A 22,529-nucleotide genomic window follows, 5' to 3' on the forward strand; every position below is an offset into this window, starting at 1 on the left:
TTTCCTCTCTTGCAACTTTCAATATATAGCCTTTGTTCTGTGCATTTAATATGTTGATTATTATGTGACATGGGGAGCTTTTTTCCTAGTCTGTCTATTTGATGTTCTTTATGCCTCTTGCACCTTGATGGACATCTCTTTCCTTTTTTTGGGAGGAAGTTTTCTTCTGTTTTGTTGAAAATATTTTTCTGTGCCTTTGAAGTGGGTTTCTTTTCCTATACATATAATTATGCAGGTGTAGGGTAAAAAGGACCAAGGGAAAACACCCTGACTTTGACTTGACCCCAGGACCAGGGCTTGAAATCCCACCAATCCCTGAACACAGAATCCCACCAATCCTTGAGTTCAATCCCTGAGCTTGCCCCAGAATCAGACCACAAAAATCCACCAGTCCCAAGCCACCCTGGAAAGCTTCCCCCCTCACCCTCAAGAAAGCCTATATAAGCTCTATACCCCGTTCAGCTTGCTGCTGTTTCTCACCTGAGGCAGCCACCCTCCTGTATTCTTCCTTCCCAATAAATCTCAAATGAGGTTTGTTGTGTGGTGTGATATTTGCAGAGCTCAGCTGTAACAATATTTGCTGGAGCCAGAGCAGAGTGAAGCAGAGCAGAGCAGAGCAGAACTGTAACATTTTGAAGGGGAAACTTTCCCCTAACCCAGCAGAGTTGTTACACTCCAGGGGATCTAAACAGAGCTGTAACAACTTCACTGGGAAATCCTCCCCTGCAGGAGCAGAGTTGTTTGGGGGAAACCTTTCCCTTGAGCAGGGCTGTAAGCAGCTACACTTACAGTGACTTTGTGGTATTCTTTGGCTCCCAACTGCCAGAAGGATACCTTTCTGTCTGAGCTGCAATGCTTACAGTAAGTTTATTCATTTGGTAGTGTACCAGATTTCCTGCAAGTTCCATTCCTGAGTTTTTTAGATTTAACATTTTCTTTCATGGAGCTACCCACTTCCTCTATTTTGTCTTCAAGACTACTAGTCTTTCTTCCACTTGATCTTCGGTGAGACTTTCCTCTGAGCTTCTTGTTTTGCTTCTTGCACTTTCATTTCACTTATATTTCAATTGAGCTTTTCTTTAGAGAGTCTGTCTCTTTATTAGTTTTGGAAATTAGTTGCAGGCAGTATTCTACTCACAGAATATGTCTTGTCATAGAGCCTGGTACCCTGAACACCACTCTAACAAAGGAAAAAGACATCACAGCTCTACAAAAACCTTGTGCCTGCTGAACATTACAAATACTTCCAACTGAAAGATGACAAGAAAGAAAAATTAGATTAAAAATTGTATTTTCAAATCTTGAACTATTTTTATTATTTCCTTCAACTGTTTGCAGTTTTGCAGTTCTCATTCAGTCAGACATTTGAACATATACTCTGAGTGGTTTTTTTTTTATGTATTGGTAATTGTTATTTTGAAGTCATTGTACAATAACTTTTCTTGGGTAATATTATGATGGGGGAGCTAATTTTGGGAGTAATGTTTCTTGGTATGGGTTCTGGTCTCACAGTTATTTGTTCAATGGGTGTTTGGATCTTTGTTTTCTGTTAACCCAACTTGTCAGATTTAGACCAGCTGAATGGTGCTTGGTTTTCATTTTTTTTTTTTTTTTTTTTTGGTTTTTCGAGACAGGGTTTCTCTGTGTAGCTTTGCGCCTTTTCCTGGAACTCACTTGGTAGCCCAGGCTGGCCTCGAACTCACAGAGATCCGCCTGGCTCTGCCTCCCGAGTGCTAGGATTAAAGGCGTGCGCCACCACCGCCCGGCCTTGGTTTTCATTCTTACAGCCACTTTGTTGATGTTTGAATAGCATGTCAGGAGTGGCCTCAGGTCAGCTAGGGATAGGTGCCAACTTCTGAGCCTATGAGTATATCTTTAGTCTTAGAGGATTCTCACTGTTATACTGCGCCACATTGTAGAGGAGGCCAGTCTGGGAATCTGTATGTGGGATTAGGAGCATAGGGTGCTATGTTTCCAGGGCATCTTGGTAAATGGATTTGACTGGTTTGGGGTAGTCCCTTCCTGGAATTCTGGAACATACTCCATGTGCTTTCCAGTGGAGTGGTGGATAGGGTGACTGAGGTGGGCAGAATGCATATGGGGGATTTATCTGGAGTTCTAAGTTGGATGCCAAGTGTTATTGTGGTGTGATGGGTGGGGTTATTGTTAGGCTTTGGACAAGCAGAATGGGGCTGGGAAACCTGCCTCTCTGCTGTGGCTCCGCCTGCTTGCTTCCTTGCTTTCTCCCTTCCTTCCACCCTCCCTCCCTCCCTCCCCAGCTTTCCTTCCTGTAGAGGTCAGAAGAGGGCATTGGATGCCTTGGGACTAAAGTTACAGACAGTTGGGAGCTGCCATGTGGGTTCTGGGGGGTCAGACCTAGGTCCTCAACACTTGAGCCATCTCTCTAGCCCTTTCACTATGCTTTTTATTTGACATTGAATTGTTCATTTCTAACATTACTTCATTTGGTATTTGTTTAGCAAGCCTGGCTCTTTAATGAATTCCATTTTCTTATTCTTCATTGACTTCACCTGTCTCTGTGTCCTTTTTAATGCATTCAGGAAATTACGCAGCCTCTCTTTCATTTCTTTGAACATACTAATTTTCTTTCAACATGTTTTGAATTCCTGGTTTGGAATTTGTCTAAGTCTTTCATTCTGGGCCTTTACTCTGAGATTGATAACTTTTGGATGAGATGTTGTGTTAGTTTTTCTTGTTACTTTTGTAACCAGAAGGTTTCTCTGGTCCCACCTGGCTCTGTGGTCCTTCAGCCGCTTATAAAATAATCATTCAGAGGCTTAATATTAATTGCCAATTGCATGGCCTATGCAGTCTTCTTGCTAGCTAGCACTTATAACAACCCATTTCTGTTAATATATAGGCTGCCATGTGGCCGTGACATTACCAGTCTGTTGGCATCTTGCTGCTCCTTCAACGGTGGCTGGTGTCTCACCTTCCTCTCCTTTCTTCTCTCCATATATCTGCTTGGATTTCTTGCCTGTCTCTAAGCTGCCTTGCCATAGGCCAGTGCAGCTTTATTTATCAACCAATCAAAGTAACACATATTCACAGCATACAGAAAAACATCCCACAGTATACTTGTCTTTTTTGCTTGGGCTTTATGCATCAGGAGTTAGATCATTGGTTTCCTCCCTTCCTCCCTTCCTTCTTTCTCACCTTTCAGTTGGAAGTATTTGTAATGTTCAGTTGAATACTCTCTGCAATAATTGTCACTATCCAGAGTACACCCTCTGTGAAAACAGCATAATAGTTAAGTATATAACAGTCACTCCTTAACTACTAATTATTCTGTGGAGCAAAGTGATATCAACAGTACTCAGTGAACTGATGTATTAGTTACAGTGTGTATTAGTAGAAAGAAATAGAAATGGGAGACTAGTTTTGGGATGATAGTGATAAATTAAAAGAGGAGTGTGCTTATAATAAGGGGAGCTGTAGTAGTAGGAAGTGATAGAAATGAGACAATTTTGTCCTAAAGGAATACTGGGAAGAGAGGTAATATGTCATTGGTATATAGAGCAGTCCAGTTCTTTGAATACAGAGACCCTGCAAATCAGGGCAGATTATCTCCCTGACCCTGGAGCTTAGGTTTGTTCTGATGGGATGGCAGCCAGCAAGCCCTAGCAGTCCCCTGTCTGTCCTGACTGTACTTTGCTAATGTGTAGAACTAGACTGCTTTTCTTTCTTGGGGTATTTCAAGACAGAGTTTCTCTTTGTATCCTTGGATGTCCTAGAACTCACTCTGTAGATCAGGTTGGGCTCAAACTCAGAGATCTGCCTGCCTCTGCCTCCTGGGTGCTGGGATTAAAGGTGTGCCCCACCACCACCCACCTGAGAGCACCTTTATAAGGAAGGCTTGGGGAAGGACGCCACCACCGTTGACATGGGGCCCACATTGGCTGGGATTAAAGGTTTGCACCACCACTGCCTTGCCGAGAACTAAAACTATTTTTTCATACTGAGTGTATATGCGGAAACTATTGACTCACTTATTTATTAGTTTCTATATTTTTAATGGATTCTAGGGTTTTTCTATAAACAAGACTATGTCATCTGAAAGTAACATAGCTGGCTTTCTTACTTCTGGGTTTCTTTTACTTTTTTCTTGCCTAATTACAGTGACTAGAATCTCAAATATAATAGGGTGGGAGGAATAGACTTCCTTCTCTTATACCTGATGATGGAAGGAAAATATCTAGTTCTTCAACAGAGTATTTAGTTATAAATTCTGGGTTTTGGTAATTTTTTTTAAAGTTGATTCTGGAGTGCCTTGTAGTAGTGACAAATGTTCTGATTTCAGCAAATGGACAGATGACAGAGAACAAAGTATAGTCTGATTTCTAGAAGCTAGTTAAGAACTAAGTAAATATGAAGGTGAAAGAGTTCAGTGTGGTAACAGAAAGTGGCATCAGGCTTTGAATTGGGTGACATGGCTTGACTATTGATTCTACCTCAGAGTAACAAGTTTCTTAGCATTCTGTCTTAGTTTCCCCATCTTCTTTCTCTGTATTTTCATTGTTGTGAAGGCAGAGCAAGTCAAATGAAATGTGTTTTGTAGACTGATATTCATCATGTTATATTCATTTGACAAAGAACTGCTGTCCAGATGGCATTAAACTATAGAGAGTAGTGTGATCAAATAAAATTGACTTGGATTATATTATGCTCCTCAAAGAAGGTATAGTCTGATAGGTAATGTGATAAATGTCTAAAATGAAAAGTTAAGAATGATGGATTTGGTCACAAGAATGGTACCGATAAGTCACTATTGCGACTTTCTTGGAGTTGGTAAAGCTGTATGAAGGAAGAGCTCTTGGACTAGTCCTTGAAAATTGGGAAGAATTCAGTGTAAGAGATGGAGAATGTTCTCCATAGGCATTGAAAACACAGTATAGCATTGGTCACATCTAGTAGTTGTTAGGTACTTTAGTTTTGTTTCTGTTACTGTGATAAAATACCTTGGGAAAAACACCTTTGGGGGAAAGGGTTTATTTTGATTTGTAGTTCCAGAGGGTATACAGTATTGTCATGGTTGGACAGAAATGGCAACATCAGGTGTGAGACTGGCCAGTCACATTTTGTTCACATACAGGAAGCAGAGAAAACAAGAAGTGGGGCCAGGCTATAAAACCTGAGAGCCTGCCCCTAGTGATGGGCTTGCTTAAGCAAGGTTACACTTCCTGAAGTTTTTATGACCTTCCCAAACAGTGCCACCAGCTGGTGACCAAATGTTCAAAGACATGCCATGCACCTGTGGGAACATTTTAGATACAAACCACAATAGTAGGGAAAGCTAGAGTAGGACTAGACTCACCTGCAGCACCTTGATAACTGGGTTAACAAGGCGAAATTCCATTCATTAGGAATATCATCAGTAATGTTCTTACTATATAAATACTTATTGAGCATCTGGAATTGGCCAGATTTGTATTCAGAGTTAAAGCTTTGAAGATATTGTCTATCAGTTTAAATTATTTTATTATAATGAGATATGACAGTGTGGGAAGATTATGGGACAAAGATTATTTCTAGCTCAGTCATATTAAAAGAAGGTGAATTTTTGTTTTCTTGGTGTATGTGTGTGTGTGTGTGTGTGTGTGTGTGTGTGTGTGTGTGTGTGTGTGTTAGACAGAGTCTCATGTATCCTAGACTGGTCTGGAGCTTGCTTTATAGCCTTGAACTTTGATCTGATCTTCCTGCCTCCAGCTTCTGAGTGTAGGGATTATAGTTGTGCCCCCACCATACCTGGTTTATGTTGTATAAGTGATTGGACTCAGGGCTTCATACATGCTATCAATAAAGGGAAATTCTGGATAGGTTGTAAGCATTATGCTGAGATGTTGCATCCCTTTGTCAGGCAGTTACAGGAGGTGATTAGAGGAATGTAAGAGAAACATTCTAGGCCTGGCATTTGTTTTATTTTTGAATGGTTGGACAAGGGCTTTGTATACATGCTGTGACTAAGGACTTTTGGTAGAGGAGTACTTGGAAGAGTATTCAGGTGGCTGCATGGAGAGTAATCAGAAAGGATGGAGACTTGACGGAGGAGCCTGGTAAAGAGACGACTACAAGTGATGATGCAGAGTCCAATGTAGAAAAGAGTAGCTGGAGACAGAGACAGACACTGAGATTGACTGGCCATGGCATGGGCTTTTGAAACCTCAAGGCCCCCTCCCAGTGACACACTTCCTCCAACAAGGCCACCCCTCCTGATCCTTCTAATCCTTTCAAATAGTGCCACTCCCTAATGACTAAACATGCCAGTATATGTGTCTGTGGGGGCCATTCTTATTCAGATCACATTTTGTAAGTATAAATTAAATTCTGCATGAGAATAAATATGGTACAGAAGAGGAACCTTAAGAGGCAGAAGCTGCCAACATATATAGGCAAGAAAAAATAAGGGAAGCTGAAATGGTAGGGAGTATTTTTAAGAATATACTTAACATTGTCATCATAGGGGGTTGGAGATTTAGCTCAGTGGTATAGCGCTTGCCTAGCAAGCACAAGGCCCTAGGTTCGGTCCTCAGCTCTGGAAAAAGGAGAAAAAAACAAACAAACCCAAAAAACATTGCCATCATAGACATTGAGTTTTTCTTGTTGTAGTTTTGTAAAGCATGTTTATTTTCTAGTTGAATTCAGTGAGTATATGAGTTTATGGGCACAGGATTTTGACTTGCAGGAAAGATAAAATAGCAAGGTACCTGCCTACTATTAAAAAAAAAAAAAAACCTGTCTTCTACTTAAAAAAAATAATTTGTGTTTGAGTCCATAGGTATGGGAAAGGATATGAGAAACAGCATCTTTTTTTTTTTTTTTTTTTTTTTGCAAGCTTACAGGTTGTGCCATTTGGGGTCAACACTATGTAAAATAAGGTACCAGAGAATGGGGCATCAGTAATTTACCAGAGGGGATAATTTTAGATAGCAATGAGGTAGAATATAGATGGAAAGTAATATAATTTGTGTGAGAGAAGATATGCCTGGTAAATATTGGAACTGGGGTTGTGAGCTTAAAAAAAGTTGTGAAGGTTTGTAGAAGAAAAGGAAAATGAAGGATTTGGGACATGTAAAACAATCATTGAACAGTGAGGATCGGTTTGGTTATGCTGTTTGCAGAAATAAATGGAGCAGAAAGAATATATCAATTGGACAGGGTAGATTAGGAGAGAAAGAAGGTGGTGGGGTGAAAGAGAAAAGTGATTTTGAGGGTAAAAGAGGACAATATGGTAGGCTGTGTAATAGTCCCCTAAGATATCATTGTCATACTCCTTGCAATGTGTATATAAAGGATGTTGTGGCAAAAAATATGATTTAAAAAGCACTACCTAGGTAGTTCCTGTATGATTGCAAGGAGGTTTATAGAAAAGTGACTGTAGGATTGAGTCAGAAATGCCATGTATGATACAAACAGGAAAGAACTGATGGAAGCAGAGATCTGCATGATGGACACCTTGACTAAGTGAAACTGGGAAAGGTAAGAGAACAGATTGTCTCAAGAGATTTAAGCAGAGATAGATGGTTTAATTTTCAAAGCTCACTGGATTGCTGTCTCCAGAACTGTGAGATAATTTGTGTTGTTCTAAGTCACCTTGTTGGAAGTAGTTGGTTACAGCAACAATAGGAAATATTTAGAGGGCATGACTATAAGGGAATGTAGAGTTAGAATCAATAAGATGAGGCAGTTGCTGAGATAACATGTGTTTACCAGGAAATGAAATTAATAGCTTGGTTAAGCAAATAGAGAATAGTAAAATTAAAAATAGAGAATATTGAAAGGAGCAAATATTAGAGGATGATGTATGTACTTCCCAAGTCTTAATTTCAGATGGTGCTGGGTCTGATATATTCAGTAGTTTGAGTCTAGTATTATAGATTAGATAAGGTAGAAGATTTAAATGAGATACATTTAAGAGTCTGTTGTAAATAATAGAGTGTATACAACAGTGCATAATAAAGTACATAGGAACACCATTTATAATTGTCTGTTTTTTTGTGGCTTTTTCTTTCTTTTTTATTTGAGACAGTGTCTGATTATGTAACCCTGGCTAGTCTGGAACTTAATATGTAGACCAATCTGGCTTCAAACACATGAAGATTTTTGCCTGTTTCTGCCTCATAAGTGCTGGGATTAAAGTTGTGTCTCATGTCTAGCCATTTAAAGTTTTAACTTAGGAAGGTAGCTACGTAATGCTTGAGAGAGACCTTTTAAAAAATATACATAATTAAAAAATCTAAATAGTACATTTAAGAGAAAAATTCAGGTTTTTAAAAAATGAATCTTGCTTAATCTGCTTAGTATAACAATTTCCACTTTTATTCATTTCCTTGCAAATGCCATGATTTCATTTTTTGTTCATGGCTCAATAAAGTTCTATTGTATGTACCATGCTGTTTTTTTTTAGCCCATTCATATGTTGATAGACATCTAAGTTGGTTCTATTTCCTAACTGTTGTGATTAGTGCAGCACTAAACATGAATGTGGAAAGGCATGTTTTGAAAAAGAAATAGCACTTAACATGGTAATTTTCATTTTGGTAATCATTTTCATACCTTGTTTGAGGACTTTTAACAACTTTTTAAAGTAAATGTATGTGACTGTGAAAATTCCTTGAGCACGTAAGATAAGCAAGGCAGAAAAAGTAGGCTAAGAAATGTTGGGGATAATGGCTACTGTATGTTTTCTGTTATCCCAGGAAGTTATATTGGCAAATGATTCTCCATGGTGGATTGGATATTCTTTCAGCAAAAATAATTTAGGAAGCTAAAAAGTTATTAAAGTATTTTGGCTTAAGACTTGGCATACCTCTAAGCTAGTGAAAGTTCTAGAAAGAATGAAATCCAACTTAGATGGTTCAGAAGACTTTAAAGAGACCATAGAGGTGATGCATATTAAGGGAGCTCACAAAGAATGCTTAGTCAGAAGTAGTAGGGAACCCTGAAACAACAAGAAGAATGCAGTACTGTTGGGGCTTGATGAGAGCTGTGGAGAAGAGGGTATGTTGCAGTAGCTGTGATGGCGGAGAGGACAGAGCTGCCTGAGTTTGTGTGTGTTCACCAAGTACGGTGTTCAGAACTGGATTCTTGCAGAGTCTCTGTGATATAGTTGGAATGACCAGGACACCATGCTCTCTCCCTTTAAAGCAGTGGTTCTTAACTCATAGGTTGTGGCCCCTTTGCCAAACTTCTATCTCCTATTACAATTCTTAACAGTAGCAAAATTACAGTTATGAAGTAGCAATGAAAAGAATTTTACAGTTGGAGATCTCCACAACACGAGAAAATGTACTAAAAGGTTGCAGCATTAGGAAGGTTGAAGACCACTGCTATAAGGGACACTTAAATAAGCCTAATTAATAGTGAGCACTAGCCTGTTTGAGTTGCAATTCTGGTTTTACTTGAATGGTATAAATTTGGGGAAAGTTCTTAAAGCATAAGATAATGTCTTAGTTTTTTAAAAGATGTCTTTTAAAACTTTTATTTGTTTGTAATTGTGTGTGTATGTGTAGGGTATGTGCAAATGAGTGCAATGCCGGGGCTTTGGATCTCCTGGAGCCAGGTGCCTGACCTTGGTGCTGAACCTTTGAGAGCACTATCTGCTCTTAATCATCACCACCCCCAAGCCATCTTGTCAGCTTCTAAAGAGATTTTTAACTTACTTAAAACAAGCAATGAGCCGGGCAGTGGTGGCGCATGCCTTTAATCCCAGCACTGGGGAGGCAGAGGTAGGCGGATCTTTGTGATTTGAGGCCAGCCAGGTCTACAGAGTGAGTTCCAGGACAGCCAAGGCTACACAGAGAAACTCTGTCTTGAAAAACCTCAAAACAAACAAGCAGTGAATAGTTAATATGTGTTCACTGTAGATTCAACATACAGAACTATCAGAAGAACCCATTTTAATTATGTTTATTTGAGTGAGTGAGAGTGAGTGAATGTGTGTGTGTGTGTGTGTGTGTGTGTGTGTGTGTGTGTGTGTGTGTACATTGAGATTAGAAGACATTGCAGAAATTGATTCTCTCCTTCAACCTTGTGGGTCCTTGGGGCTTGAACTCTTGGTATTCAGATTTGGTGGCAAGTACTTTAACACTGAGCTGTCTTGTCAGTCCAAGAAAAGAATTTTTTTTTTTTTTTTGGTTTTTCGAGACAGGGTTTCTCTGTGTAGCTTTGCGCCTTTCCTGGAACTCGCTTTGGAGACCAGGCTGGCCTCGAACTCACAGAGATTTGCCTGGCTCTGCCTCCCGAGTGCTGGGATTAAAGGCGTGCGCCACCACCGCCCGGCATAAGAAAAGAATTTTTAAAAAATTTATTTATTTATTTTATGTGCATTGGTGTTTTGCCTGCGTGTATGCTGCATGAGAGTGTCGGGTACCCTGAAACTGGAGTTACAGACAGTTAGTTGTGAGCTGCCATATGGGTGCTAGAAATTGAACCTGGGTCCTCTGGAAGAGCAGCCAGTGCTCTTAACTGCTGAGCCATCTTCTCCAACCCCCAGGAAAAAAAATTAAACAGACAAATTTTATTTATAAGAAAGTATTTTAGTAAGATTGTTATAGTGTAGTTTGTTATAGGTTTGAAGATGCATTTCTTTTTCACCCTCACAACTATATGCCTGAAGCATTAGTAAAATGGTAATGCTTTTGGTAATGTATAGCAAAACTATTAGTAAAAAATACTTAAATTTTGTTTTTATATTAAATTTTAGCTTATCAAACTATGCTAGTTGTAAATAGTAAATGTATCATTATAATTTACTAGCAACTTAGCAGAGGCTGAGAGTGTGTTGCATATAATTTTTTATCTATATTAAATAAGTAACTAGAGTCATGGTCCTAGAAAATACATTGTAGAGAAATTGCTTTTTATAAAAGCCTCTGCTATTACCTGTGATGAGATGCCATCTCTATGCTTTCTCTTGCTATTCATTGGTATCTATCTGGTCAGGGGATACAAATGTGACTTATATCTGATTTGTTTGGAGCTCAGCCATCTGAAGGGAGAAGAAACAATTAAAATGTAACCAAGTTTCCTAGTACAGCATTTGCTTCCTATATAAAATTATGCAGGTTATTTTACAATCATCTTTCTTTGCATTTAGTTAACTGTTTTCATTCATTGCAGTGAATAATTGTAGGCTTATGTTTATTTTAATAATTGGTATGTACAACTACTTAATGTGTTAGAATATTTTTAAAACTAATGTTCTTACTATTCTGAAATAATTGTATATATTTTTATGTAAGGCATGGGATTTGTATACAACGATAGCTCAGTGCTGAAACAAGTTAGGCCTTATTTCCACATTTGTTTTGAAGGAATGAGGGAGAAGCTGGATTTTTATATCACTTTATCCTGAGCCTAGTAATTTTGTTTATATTCTAGAGTTATAGAATGTTTATAAAAATGTCTCTCCACATTGTAATAACACTAGCTATAAATAGAAATGTCCTGTTCTTTTGTTTCTGCTAATTTTCACTATGGGTTCCTGGGATTTCTTGCTTCCTGTAATTTACTGCAAGTTTTTTTCAGGATAGTCTGTCTTCTTGGTAGTTTACTGTGTTAACCTGTCCTACTTTAGAATTATCTTTCTACCCAGATCTATAAAGAGCTCTCTTATCCTCTATTCAGTATGTTAAATTGTGCTAACCTGTCTCCTGTAGAGTTCAAAATTATGAATTTAATACCTAGCATATGACTAACTTGTTAGTTAAGGCGCTAAAAAGGATTCCAATTTAGATGTCAAGAGACTTTTTAAGACTACATTTCTAGCCAGGCGGTGGTGGCGCACGCCTTTAATCCCAGCACTCGGGAGGCAGAGCCAGGCGGATCTCTGTGAGTTCGAGGCCAGCCTGGGCTACCAAGTGAGTTCCAGGAAAAGGCGCAAAGCTACACAGAGAAACCCTGTCTCGAAAAAACCAAAAAAAAAAAAAAAAAAAAAGACTACATTTCTAGTACAGACATATTTTTTTCCCAAAATATTTAGGGTGTGTACACATCTGAGCCTGTATGTGTGTGCACCACCATGTGTGTGCAGGAACCTGTGGAGGACAGAAGAGGGAGGGTGTTGGATCTTCTGGATCTAGAGTTAGGGATGTTTGTGAGGCTCCTTGTGGATGCTAGACTTTTAGTTGAAGGGATTGCAGGGGTGAGGTAGAGGGGAACTTAGAAGAGGAGTAACAGGGAACTCTGAAGTATCAAAAATAGGACTCATGGTGGTAAAGAGACACGATTTGTCCCAGGAAATGTGACCGAGGGAGGGGAGTGGGAGACTATTTGCTCCTGTCTTTGTTTGATCCTTACTGTCTGCTTCTCCTTTCTGAATTAGCAGTGATGGCCTGTTGCTGCCCTAATTGTTATATTTCTTCTGGAGTTTTCTATTTTTTGTTTGTTTGTTTTGTTTTAAATCCAGCCTTATCTTTGGGCATTCATAGGCCAGAGAAAAGGAAGAATATTTTAAAGAAAATTGCCATCTGGTATTTTACTTAAAAACAACAAAACCCTTCAGAGATGCTGTATTATTTTGAAATTAAGTAAATTTGTTTTACTTCAGAGATTCAAATTAGCACTCTATAAAGTTTAATTTGGTTACTGACTAAAAATGTTAATTATTTTTCACCAGACGCTCTGCCAAATCTCGAAGCAGAAGCCCGTATTCATCTAGGCACTCAAGGTCTCGTAGCAGGCACAGATTGTCTAGATCAAGAAGTCGTCACTCAAGCATTTCTCCTAGCACACTAACTCTCAAGAGTAGCCTGGCAGCTGAATTGAACAAGAATAAAAAGGCACGAGCTGCAGAGGCAGCACGAGCTGCAGAGGCAGCTGCCAAAGCTGCAGAGGCAGCCAAGGCTGCAGAGGCAGCTGCCAAAGCTGCGAAAGCCCAGAATGCATCTACCCCTACCAAGGGGAACACAGAAACTGGTGCCAGTGCCTCACAAACCAACCATGTAAAGGATGTGAAGAAACTTAAAACTGAGCATGCACCTTCTCCTTCAAGTGGTGGGACTTTCAAAAGTGACAAAGCAAAAACAAAGCCACCCCTTCAAGTAACAAAGGTAGACAATAACTTGATTGTAGATAAAGCCACCAAGAAAACAGTTGTTGGGAAGGAAAGTAAAGCTGCTGCTACAAAGGAAGAACCAGTATCCACTAAAGAGAAAACCAAGCCACTCACACCAAGCGTAGGAGCCAAGGAGAAGGAGCAGCATGTGGCTTTAGTGACCTCTACATTACCACCATTACCCTTACCTCCTATGCTGCCTGAAGATAAAGATGCTGATAGGTAAGTGCCAACAGATTTGAAATTTGTCAGTAACTGTTCAAAGAAAAAAATGAAACTTTTAAACTGAGAAATGATTTAACTCTCTGGCTTATTCTTCCCCAAAGTTAGTATAAAAGCTTTTTTATTTTGTTGTTTTTTTGGGGAATGGGTGAGTAGGGAGGTTGAGCTGGCCTTGCACTATGTAGCCCTTGGCCATCCTGGAACTTACTGTATAGAACAGGCTAACCTCTTAGCTCTAGAGATCTGTCTGCTTCTGGCTCCTGAGTGCTTGGATTAAGGGCATGCACTACCACACCCAGCTACAGCTTTCTCTACACTGTCTTGTAGATGAATTTCTGTAACCCCTGGCCTGTAAGGCCACCAACGGTTTTTTAAAGAATTCTTGCCACATGGGCACCAGTTGTAGATGAATTTCTAGACAATCTTATTAAATAAGAAACACAAAGCCAAGTACAGAGGTATAAGCCATAGAGATCAGAGCAATAGCCGCCAACTAACCTTAGCTTACTACCTCACTGTAGCTTCCCAAGAGAGCCTGAGCTAATGGCCGAGCAGTTTTAATTAATACAAGCTTCTGAATGATTATTTTATAAGCAGCTGCGGGGTCTGTGGGCCTGGGCAGGACCAGAGAAAACTTCAGTTACACTATCTCTTGATTTTCCTTTTTCAGTGTTTCTTTGCTCCTTGAATGGGTTTGTATGTTTTGTGGATATGAAATTTTCTTACTATTACTGCTACTACAGACATGACTATGCTAATAATTTCTTTCTTTCAGCGATTGATTTAAGTACAAAAGTATATAAAGAGGAGACATTCTTTTCAGGGAAATGTTAAGTGATTAAATAAAAATGTACTGTGAAAAAGAAAAATGGTTAAAAGTAATTACTTGGATAGGGCAGAAGATATTTTTATAGCCTTACTATTTTTGTTAGAAATAATACATTTTGTTAGTGGACTGCATGTAGAAGATCATAGCTGTTGATAGTCTTTTCAGTTTTTCTGTGCTCTATTCCATGTAGTTATATCCAAAGATGAGGATATTTATCCTGAAAAATCACAGATTAGTTATTTGAATTAATTGACCTGATAGAATTTTGTAAGCTAAAGTTCTATGCATCTCAGATACTATGATTATTAGCTCTAGTATAAATCAAGATTGTGGGAAATATTAGCTACCTTAGATTAATGATATTTCATTTTTAAAAAGTAAAATGTCTAATTATTATTGTGTAGAGTTACTAAGTAGAGTAGACCTTATGCTTTGTTTGAAAAGGACTGGTGTTTAGGTTTTTGTAAGCAAAGAGCTGTTGCTCACAACAGTTCCTCCTTTTATAAGGGAGGAACCACTCCTCACCTCTACACCCCCTTTCACCAGTTTTAATGAGCATGGTAGTTTTATGTTTAAAAGTTTCTTTTTAGCAACCTGGTATGGATTTTTGTTGTTTGTTTGTTTTTGTGCTAAACAGGTATTAGTTGAAATTGTCTTGTTGATGTAGGGAGATCATCTTTTCTGTTCTGTTAATTCTTCTGGGAACCTAAATATGGAAGGCATCTTTATGTACTTGTTATTCACTGGAAATTTACAGGTCATTTTAAAGAACAGTAATGGTCTGTATAATCTCAGTAGCCATGTTTTAAGGAGTGCTTTCCACCTTTACTTTCTTTAAGCATGCTTCTACTCACTCCTAGTTAACTGTCACATTTACATCCTTAAATCTATGAAAGGTTGTACATGTTTTTTTGTGACTATGATTTCATAAATCTGTGTTCTGTTGTTACTTTTATGTATTCAGGCATTTAAAAAAGCTAAATAATAAAATTAGTATTTATACAACCTTCTAGAGCAGTGGGTCTCAATCTTCCTAATGCTATGACCCTTTAATACAGTTCTTCATGTTGTGTTGACCCCAACCATAAAAATATTTTCAATGCAACTTCATAACTATAATTTTGCTACTGTTATGAATCATAATGTAATATCTATGTTTTTTGATGGTCTTGGATGACCCCTGGAAAGAGTCATTTGACCCCTCAAAGGGATTGTGAACCACAGATTGAGAACTGCTAGAGTCAACAAATGCTAATATTTAATATCTTTCTATGCTCTTAATTTCTCTGTATAAGGAAAGTGTATGTGTATACACATTTTTTTTTAAAATAAGTGGTTGCAATAGTTTTCAGTTTACTCACATTAAGTACTGCTAATGTAACTTAGACAATTACAATGTTACTTACCCCCATAAGTTGAAGACTCTGGATCTGTAGTCTTATGTATGTCTCATCTCTTAATTTGTGTGATTATTTCTTCTTGATGACAGTTAAGTTGCTCTTCTTTAACCCTTCCATTTCCTATAAACTTAGAAATCAGTTGGATCTTGATTAGGTTGAGAACAAATACTGGTTTTGGCCAGAATATTTAGGAGATGATTTTATGTACTTCTTACTATATGAGGAACAAAATCTTTTTTTTTTTTTTTTTTTTTGGTTTTTCGAGACAGGGTTTCTCTGTGTAGCTTTGCGCCTTTCCTGGATCTTGCGCTGTAGACCAGGCTGGCCTCGAACTCACAGAGATCCGCCTGGCTCTGCCTCCCGAGTGCTGGGATTAAAGGCGTGCGCCACCACCGCCCGGCGAGGAACAAAATCTTAAACTGTGATAACTTGGTTAAGTGATGACCAACCTTAAAACTTCTATGTAGAGGATACTTATGTCTACTTTAGGATATATTCCTGTAGGATAATACATTGGTTAGTTTGAAGACCTGTTTTCCCTGCACCCACTAATAAGATTACTAATTGTTACTATAATAGGAACTGCAAATGATGATTTTTGAATTTGATTATTCCTCTTAATAGCTGTTAATAAAGCTAACATATAAAAGACAGTTCTTCCTGCTCCACCTAGTCCTCTAAATCAAATGGAACTTTCCCCCCCTACATTATAATCAGTTATAGTCATCTGATCTGGGTTTGACTGATAGGTGCTCCTTTAAGCTCCTTTCACCTTTTTGCTGGACTGGTGCCTCCTTGAGTCTTAGTCAGATAGTGTATGTCAGACTCACTTTGAATCCTTCTCCCAGAATTGTAGTAAACTGTTTGTTCCAAAAGATAGATCATTACCATTGCCCATTGTGTTTTTTATAAGATCTCTCTCTCTCTCTCTCTCTCTCTCTCTCTCTCTCTCTCTCTCCCCTCTCTTTCTTTTCCTTTCCTTTTTCTTTTCCTTCTCTCTCTCTTCCTTCCTCCCTCCCTTCCTCCATCATGATACTCCTTCACTCCTTTTTTTCATTTACTGTGTTAAAGATCTTTCCATGTTAATCGGATAGGTCCAGCATACTTATTTATAAAATAGATACATCATATATTTCTACTATTAATAAGACACAAATTATATCCATGTAATAGAGATAAGACCAACAAATTGTATCCTAACAAGACTGCCAACTTATATCTTCAACAGTATGGAATCATTATATCCTACACTCCCTATTTACCTTGCATTTATTACAGTAATTAATATCAGTACATTACCATTATTAAAGTCTACATTTTATAGATTTCCATGGTTTTTACTTAATTCTGTGTCATTTTTTTCTTCTTAAAGTTTTTACTTAGTGGTTGAAGAATAGTGCTCTTTTTAGCTGGACTTAAAGTGTGATATAGGAGATACAGCCTTTGCATGCTTTCAATCATATAACCAAATATTTGTGGTTTATGTGGCCCCTCCTTTCTTTTCTTTAGCTTAAGAGGCAGTATTTCTGTAAAAGCAGTTAAAAAAGAAGTAGAAAAGAAACTCCGATGTCTGCTTGCTGATTTACCGTTGCCCCCTGAGTTACCAGGAGGAGATGATCTTTCTAAGAGTCCAGAGGAGAAGAAAACAGCAGCTCAGTTACACAGCAAAAGAAGGCCTAAGTATGTGCTTGCTTTCTCCCTGCACTTAACTTGACTGGAAACAATATATCCTGGATCATTACAAACTTAGAAAACACTAAGATTGAAAATGAAAAGTGTATTTTTATTTGAACATAAATGTACAGGTTGAGAGTTGTGAAACAAATTTTCACAAGTGGTATCTATTTGCTGTGACTAATAAAACCAAATGAAAATTTCTTACAGTTTGTATTTATTAATTTGGGGGTGTTGTATGTGTCAAAGATATTTATAGTTAAGATAGCTAACTAATATAAAAACACTGAAATTGAGCAAAGTGGAAGACAGCATTCATTGAGCTAAAAAAAAATCAGTAATGGACAATGGTTTTCTTTGCTTTTAACTACTCATTTCCCCCATATAACTGCATACATTCTTAATTTTCCAAGACATAGAATTTTTCAAAATGGAGCTGATGTAGCTTCATGTTAAATACCTGATAGAGTTCTTTTCCTTGAAGCTAAGGGATAAAAAACTGGTGCTCCTTAAAAAATATCTACTTAACAAAGGGAATGTTTAAAACTTTGGGGATAGATTTGATTTAGTATTGCTCTTCAGGTAACGTGTAATTTAAGAATATGAGATCATTTTCTATTATGAGGAAAGAATGTTAGTCTGTCCTTGATTCTTTTGCTACAATTCTTGAATTTCTGTGGTGGGTTAAAACACTACAAAATAACATCTTTTTAAAGAATTTGACTTTTGTCAGATCTATTAATCTCTGCCCAACTATGGAATTCTGAGTCTTGATTTTATATGAATTAACACTTTCTGTACTTGTTTGAGTGAAAAATTTTCAGTGTTTTTATGGTGGTTTTATGCTACTATGAGTCTCAATTTGTAAGTAATTTTTAGTCATTTTATTTTGTTAGGGTTTGTTCCATTGTACTGTGACGGTCCCTTCTCTCTATATATACGTATACACACACATTTATGGGAAGAGAGAGAATCATTGAATGGAAAAACAAAACTTTCTGGAGACTGGGTAGAGAATCCTGACTCTAGTTTCCTAATAATGTTGGTTTTATCCACTTACTGACAAGCTACATTTCTAAAAGCCTTTTAAAGAAGCACTGTTGCTTCCTTTCCCTCTTCTAAGCTTTAATCTACAAAAGAGTCAATATGTAGGAATTGTAGGGGCTTTTTTAATGAAAATTTGTAACATCAACTAGTAATAACTTGTCTTACATGAATGTTCACAAATATACAAGAATAGGGTGAACAGGTTTAAGATTGGGTGGGATCGATTTTGAATTATTAAACAGTTCATTCAGTTTGCTTGATTGTCTATAAAAACTTCAGAACTATATTTAATAGAATATGTGGGCCTCGCTATGGTGAAATCAAAGAAAAAGATATTGACTGGGGAAAACGCTGCGTGGATAAATTTGATATCATCGGAATTATTGGAGAAGGTACTTATGGACAAGTTTACAAAGCCAGGGACAAAGACACTGGTAAGAATATTAAGTTTGGAGTGGAGTGTGTTTGCTTTCTGTCTTTCTTCTAATATAGAGCTTTAAGAATTTCCAAAGAAGTAAAGATTCTTAGTGCTATTGTTTAGTCTTCATTTTATTCTGTATATGCATCTTCTGTATCTGTACATACGGGTACACAACAAACTTATAAAACTGTTCCTTCGGTATTTGTGCTATGCTGTATAGTGGGGTTTAGTGATGTGTTCCTTTTGTGGTGGATAGTTATTAAACTCTTAGTAGCTAGACAAAAGTATTAGTAGTTTCTTTTTCTTTTTCTTTTTGAGGCAGGGTCTTTTTTTTTTTGGTTTTTCGAGACAGGGTTTCTCTGTGTAGCTTTGGAGCCTGTCCTGGAACTCACTCAGTAGATCAGGCTGGCCTTGAATTCACAGAGATCCGCCTGGCTCTGCCTCCCGAGTGCTGGGATTAAAGGCATGCGCCACCACCGCCCGGCTGAGGCAGGGTCTTAAGTATGTAGTCTAGGCTGCTTCAATTTGTGAGCTTCTTGAGGGCTGGTGTTATAGGCATGTTCCAACATGCTTGTCTTTAGGAGTAAGTTATTTTATATTAAGAATTATATAATACTTTTCTTTTGGCCAACTTTCTCTCCTCTATAGAAATTACCCTTTGGACCAGATTCAGAAGCTTAAAATTTTCAGAACATTATTTTTTCAGAGCATAATCAAGAATCTTGGGGGCAAGTTTTAGAAGACTCCTTCAAAGAAACAAAGTAATTGTATTAGAAGCCACATTACAGAAGGTAGACATTTCACTAAAAAATGCATAGAGCTAGGTTTTTTTTTTTTTTTTTTTTTTAAATTGGACAGGATTTCTCTGTGTAGCTCAGACTGACCTCGACCTTAGAGGTCTGCCTGCCTCTACCTCCCAAGTGCTGGGATTAAAGATGTGCGCCACCATTGCCCAACAGAACTAGCATTTTTTAAACTTAAGTTCATTTTTAACATGAACTAATATTAAAATTGACAGCTATTTGAGGTCATTTAGTATATGGGAGAACACCTTGTGGTTTGAAACTAATGAAGGTAGTTAGAACGTAGAATAACCATTGAGGTTTGATAATATTGTATTATCAATAAGATTACTTATAACTGTCAGAAGCTTTAATGGTTAAAACACTATATTATAGGAAAACGTCATAAAAATGAAAAATAAATTTTAATGATTAAGAGCATAATTTTTTTCCTTAGAAAATTTGTAAAATTGGTCCTTTTTTCCAATCTGTCCAAAGAAGTGGAATATGCCTTTATTATAGTGAATTTTTTCTTATGCTGACTGATGCCCAGCCTACTAAGTCTGTGCACATTCCCATAAAACAAAACATAATAAAACACCCTAAATCTCCAAAATCTAAAGCATTTCTTGACCTACGCTTAACTTGTAATAACTTTGTGTTTGTATGTGTATCTGATTAATTACATGATATCTGATACAAAACTTAACACATACCTAAATTTTGTGGCAATGTAGTATAATGGGGGGAAATGTATTTTTGAGACAGTCTGAACCCCATTTTCATGACTAGATAATTGGTGAGTATGGACAAGAAATGTTGGAATATATTTTCTTTTCAGAGAGGTGAGAGAGATCTAGAGAGTGTGAGTACATATTAATATGAATGAATGAGTATCCTGGATGTATTGACCCTTTCCTCCTTCACACAGAAAGAATGGTAATAAACCCATTCTTCACCATCTCTTTCTGTATCAGTAGAGAGTATAAAAAAATACAAACCTACCTCATCCTAACCAGTTAGTGTTAAATGCAGTGTAATGATCCATAGTTTACTTGAGAGGTTAATTTCTTGAATTATAAATATTATTTGTTATGTTGGAAACTAAAATACAATTTGTGCATTATAATTTTAAAATGTAGGAATGGAAATGATAAGAATTTAAATTAAGAGAAATGTCATTTTTTTGCTAGCTAGTAACCTGCTTTTATTTAATTGTCTAATAGGAGAAATGGTAGCCTTAAAAAAAGTACGTCTGGATAATGAAAAGGAGGGCTTCCCAATTACAGCAATTAGAGAAATTAAAATTCTTCGGCAACTCACCCACCAGAGTATCATCAATATGAAGGAAATAGTGACTGATAAAGAAGATGCTTTGGATTTTAAGAAGGACAAAGGTATGTATTCCGATTGCAAGTTTTTGAGTTCATGGTATTTCCACCTTGAAGATTTTATTACTAGATGATGATCATTTGAGTATTGGGTAAAAGAAAATGTTCTCTAATGTCAAACTATTGTAAAATTTAGTAGAGTTAAAGAATTACATTATTTACTTCAGTGGTTCTTGAGGTTCTTGAGTCAGCTCAACCAAGTACTGAATAGTAACACTTTTTTCAGCTTGGATATATTTTTAATCTTTGTACTTTTCACTGATTAAGAAAAGATATTAGAGTATATTTCTATCACATTTTTATATTATGAATTCTGTGAATTCACAGAAAAAATGTAAAGATGTAGCAGGGGATGTGTGCTCATGCCTGTGCCTATGTGCTGATGCCAGAGGAGATATCATGTGTCCTACTCCATCACTGTCTGCTTATTCCCCTAAGAACCTGGAGTTCTCTTGGTGGCCAGCAAGCCCCCCTGATCTTCCTGTCTCTGCGTTTACTTAGAGTTGGGGTTACAGATGCATGTGACCATTCCCATGTGCCACATTTTTGATATGTGTTCTGTGGTTTTGAACATTAAATCCTAATGCTCATCCTCTGAACCATCACCTCAGCCTCCCTCTGGCACCTTTTGGCAGGTGTGTTCCATATTGCAAAGTATGGGAACAGTATTCTTGAAATTGTTTTCAGTAAGTTGATATATGGTTGCTTTTAATTTAAAAAAAAAAAACACTAAGAAAAGTTTGACTTTTATTAAAAGTAGTTGCCATAGGGCATACATTAAATCTAATATAAAGTAGAGTTAAATTAGTTGGACTGTGTCTTAGTTTCTTTTTGGTGTTGTAGTAAAATACTCTGTCCAAAAGCAACTTGGGAATTGAGGGGTTTCTTTGATTTACATTTCCAGGTCATGGTCTGTCACTGAGGAAAGTCAGGGCAGGAACTCATAGTAGAAATCATGGAGAGGAATGCTGATTGCTGGCTTATTTGCTAGCTCATGTTTACTAGTTATCTCATAAAGCCCAGGACCACCTGCCTAGAGATGGTACTGCCACAGTGGTTTGGGCCCACCTATATCTATCTGAAATATAGACAGTGCTCCACATGCATTCCCATAGGCCATTCTGGTCTAGGCAGTTCCTTAATTGAAGGTTTTTCTCTTCCTGTGAGACTCTGTGCTCTATCAGTTTGATAGTAAAAACCAATCATCACAATTACTTTACAATTGGAAATTGTACATAGTCTCTTTACTGGCTGCACATACACAGTCTTATTACTGTTCTGCGATGTACAGTTTTAAATATTTGATAGATCATATGGTAATTATTTTGTATAAATCACCCTCTTTTTAAAAGTAGTCTGTATGTGTAGTGTAGTGATCAGAATCATTTTAACTGTTACGTCTTATGATTTTTGTTGTTTGTAAAGCACGTATTTCTTATTAACTTGACATTTGACATGCTTTGCCATCTTAACCTTACTTTATTGTTTCTGAATGTACAATAGAAAAGAAGGTACTTACTGGCTTGACTTTAGTTATAAAATGTCTCTGATTGCTGACTTAATTTATTAGTGTTGTGACCTTATTAGTAAGACGTTTTATTATCTCTTCTCAGCCTGTTTCTTTCCATTCTTAAAAGGGGACCATTATATCTCTTAACATTTAGTAAATTTTGGACTAAGGATCTTAA

The 22,529-nt window shown here is 37.4% G+C and overlaps 1 protein-coding gene across 4 annotated transcripts in view; it reads left to right on the forward strand.

The window, feature by feature from the left end:
• Positions 1–22,529, forward strand: part of Cdk13 (cyclin dependent kinase 13) — a 102,615-nt gene that overhangs the window by 24,435 nt on the left and 55,651 nt on the right. For all 4 annotated transcript variants that reach the window (XM_052729269.1, XM_052729271.1, XM_052729270.1 and 1 more), the window contains exons 2-5: positions 12,638–13,297; positions 17,036–17,206; positions 18,542–18,681; positions 20,677–20,847. In XM_052729269.1, coding sequence (XP_052585229.1) covers positions 12,638–13,297; positions 17,036–17,206; positions 18,542–18,681; positions 20,677–20,847 — 1,142 coding nt within the window. The remainder of the gene's footprint in view (positions 1–12,637; positions 13,298–17,035; positions 17,207–18,541; positions 18,682–20,676; positions 20,848–22,529) is intronic.

The sequence above is a fragment of the Peromyscus californicus genome, unplaced genomic scaffold (assembly GCF_007827085.1).
Source record: "Peromyscus californicus insignis strain IS unplaced genomic scaffold, ASM782708v3 Scaffold_8__1_contigs__length_139910024, whole genome shotgun sequence".
Taxonomy (NCBI): Eukaryota; Metazoa; Chordata; class Mammalia; order Rodentia; family Cricetidae; genus Peromyscus; species Peromyscus californicus.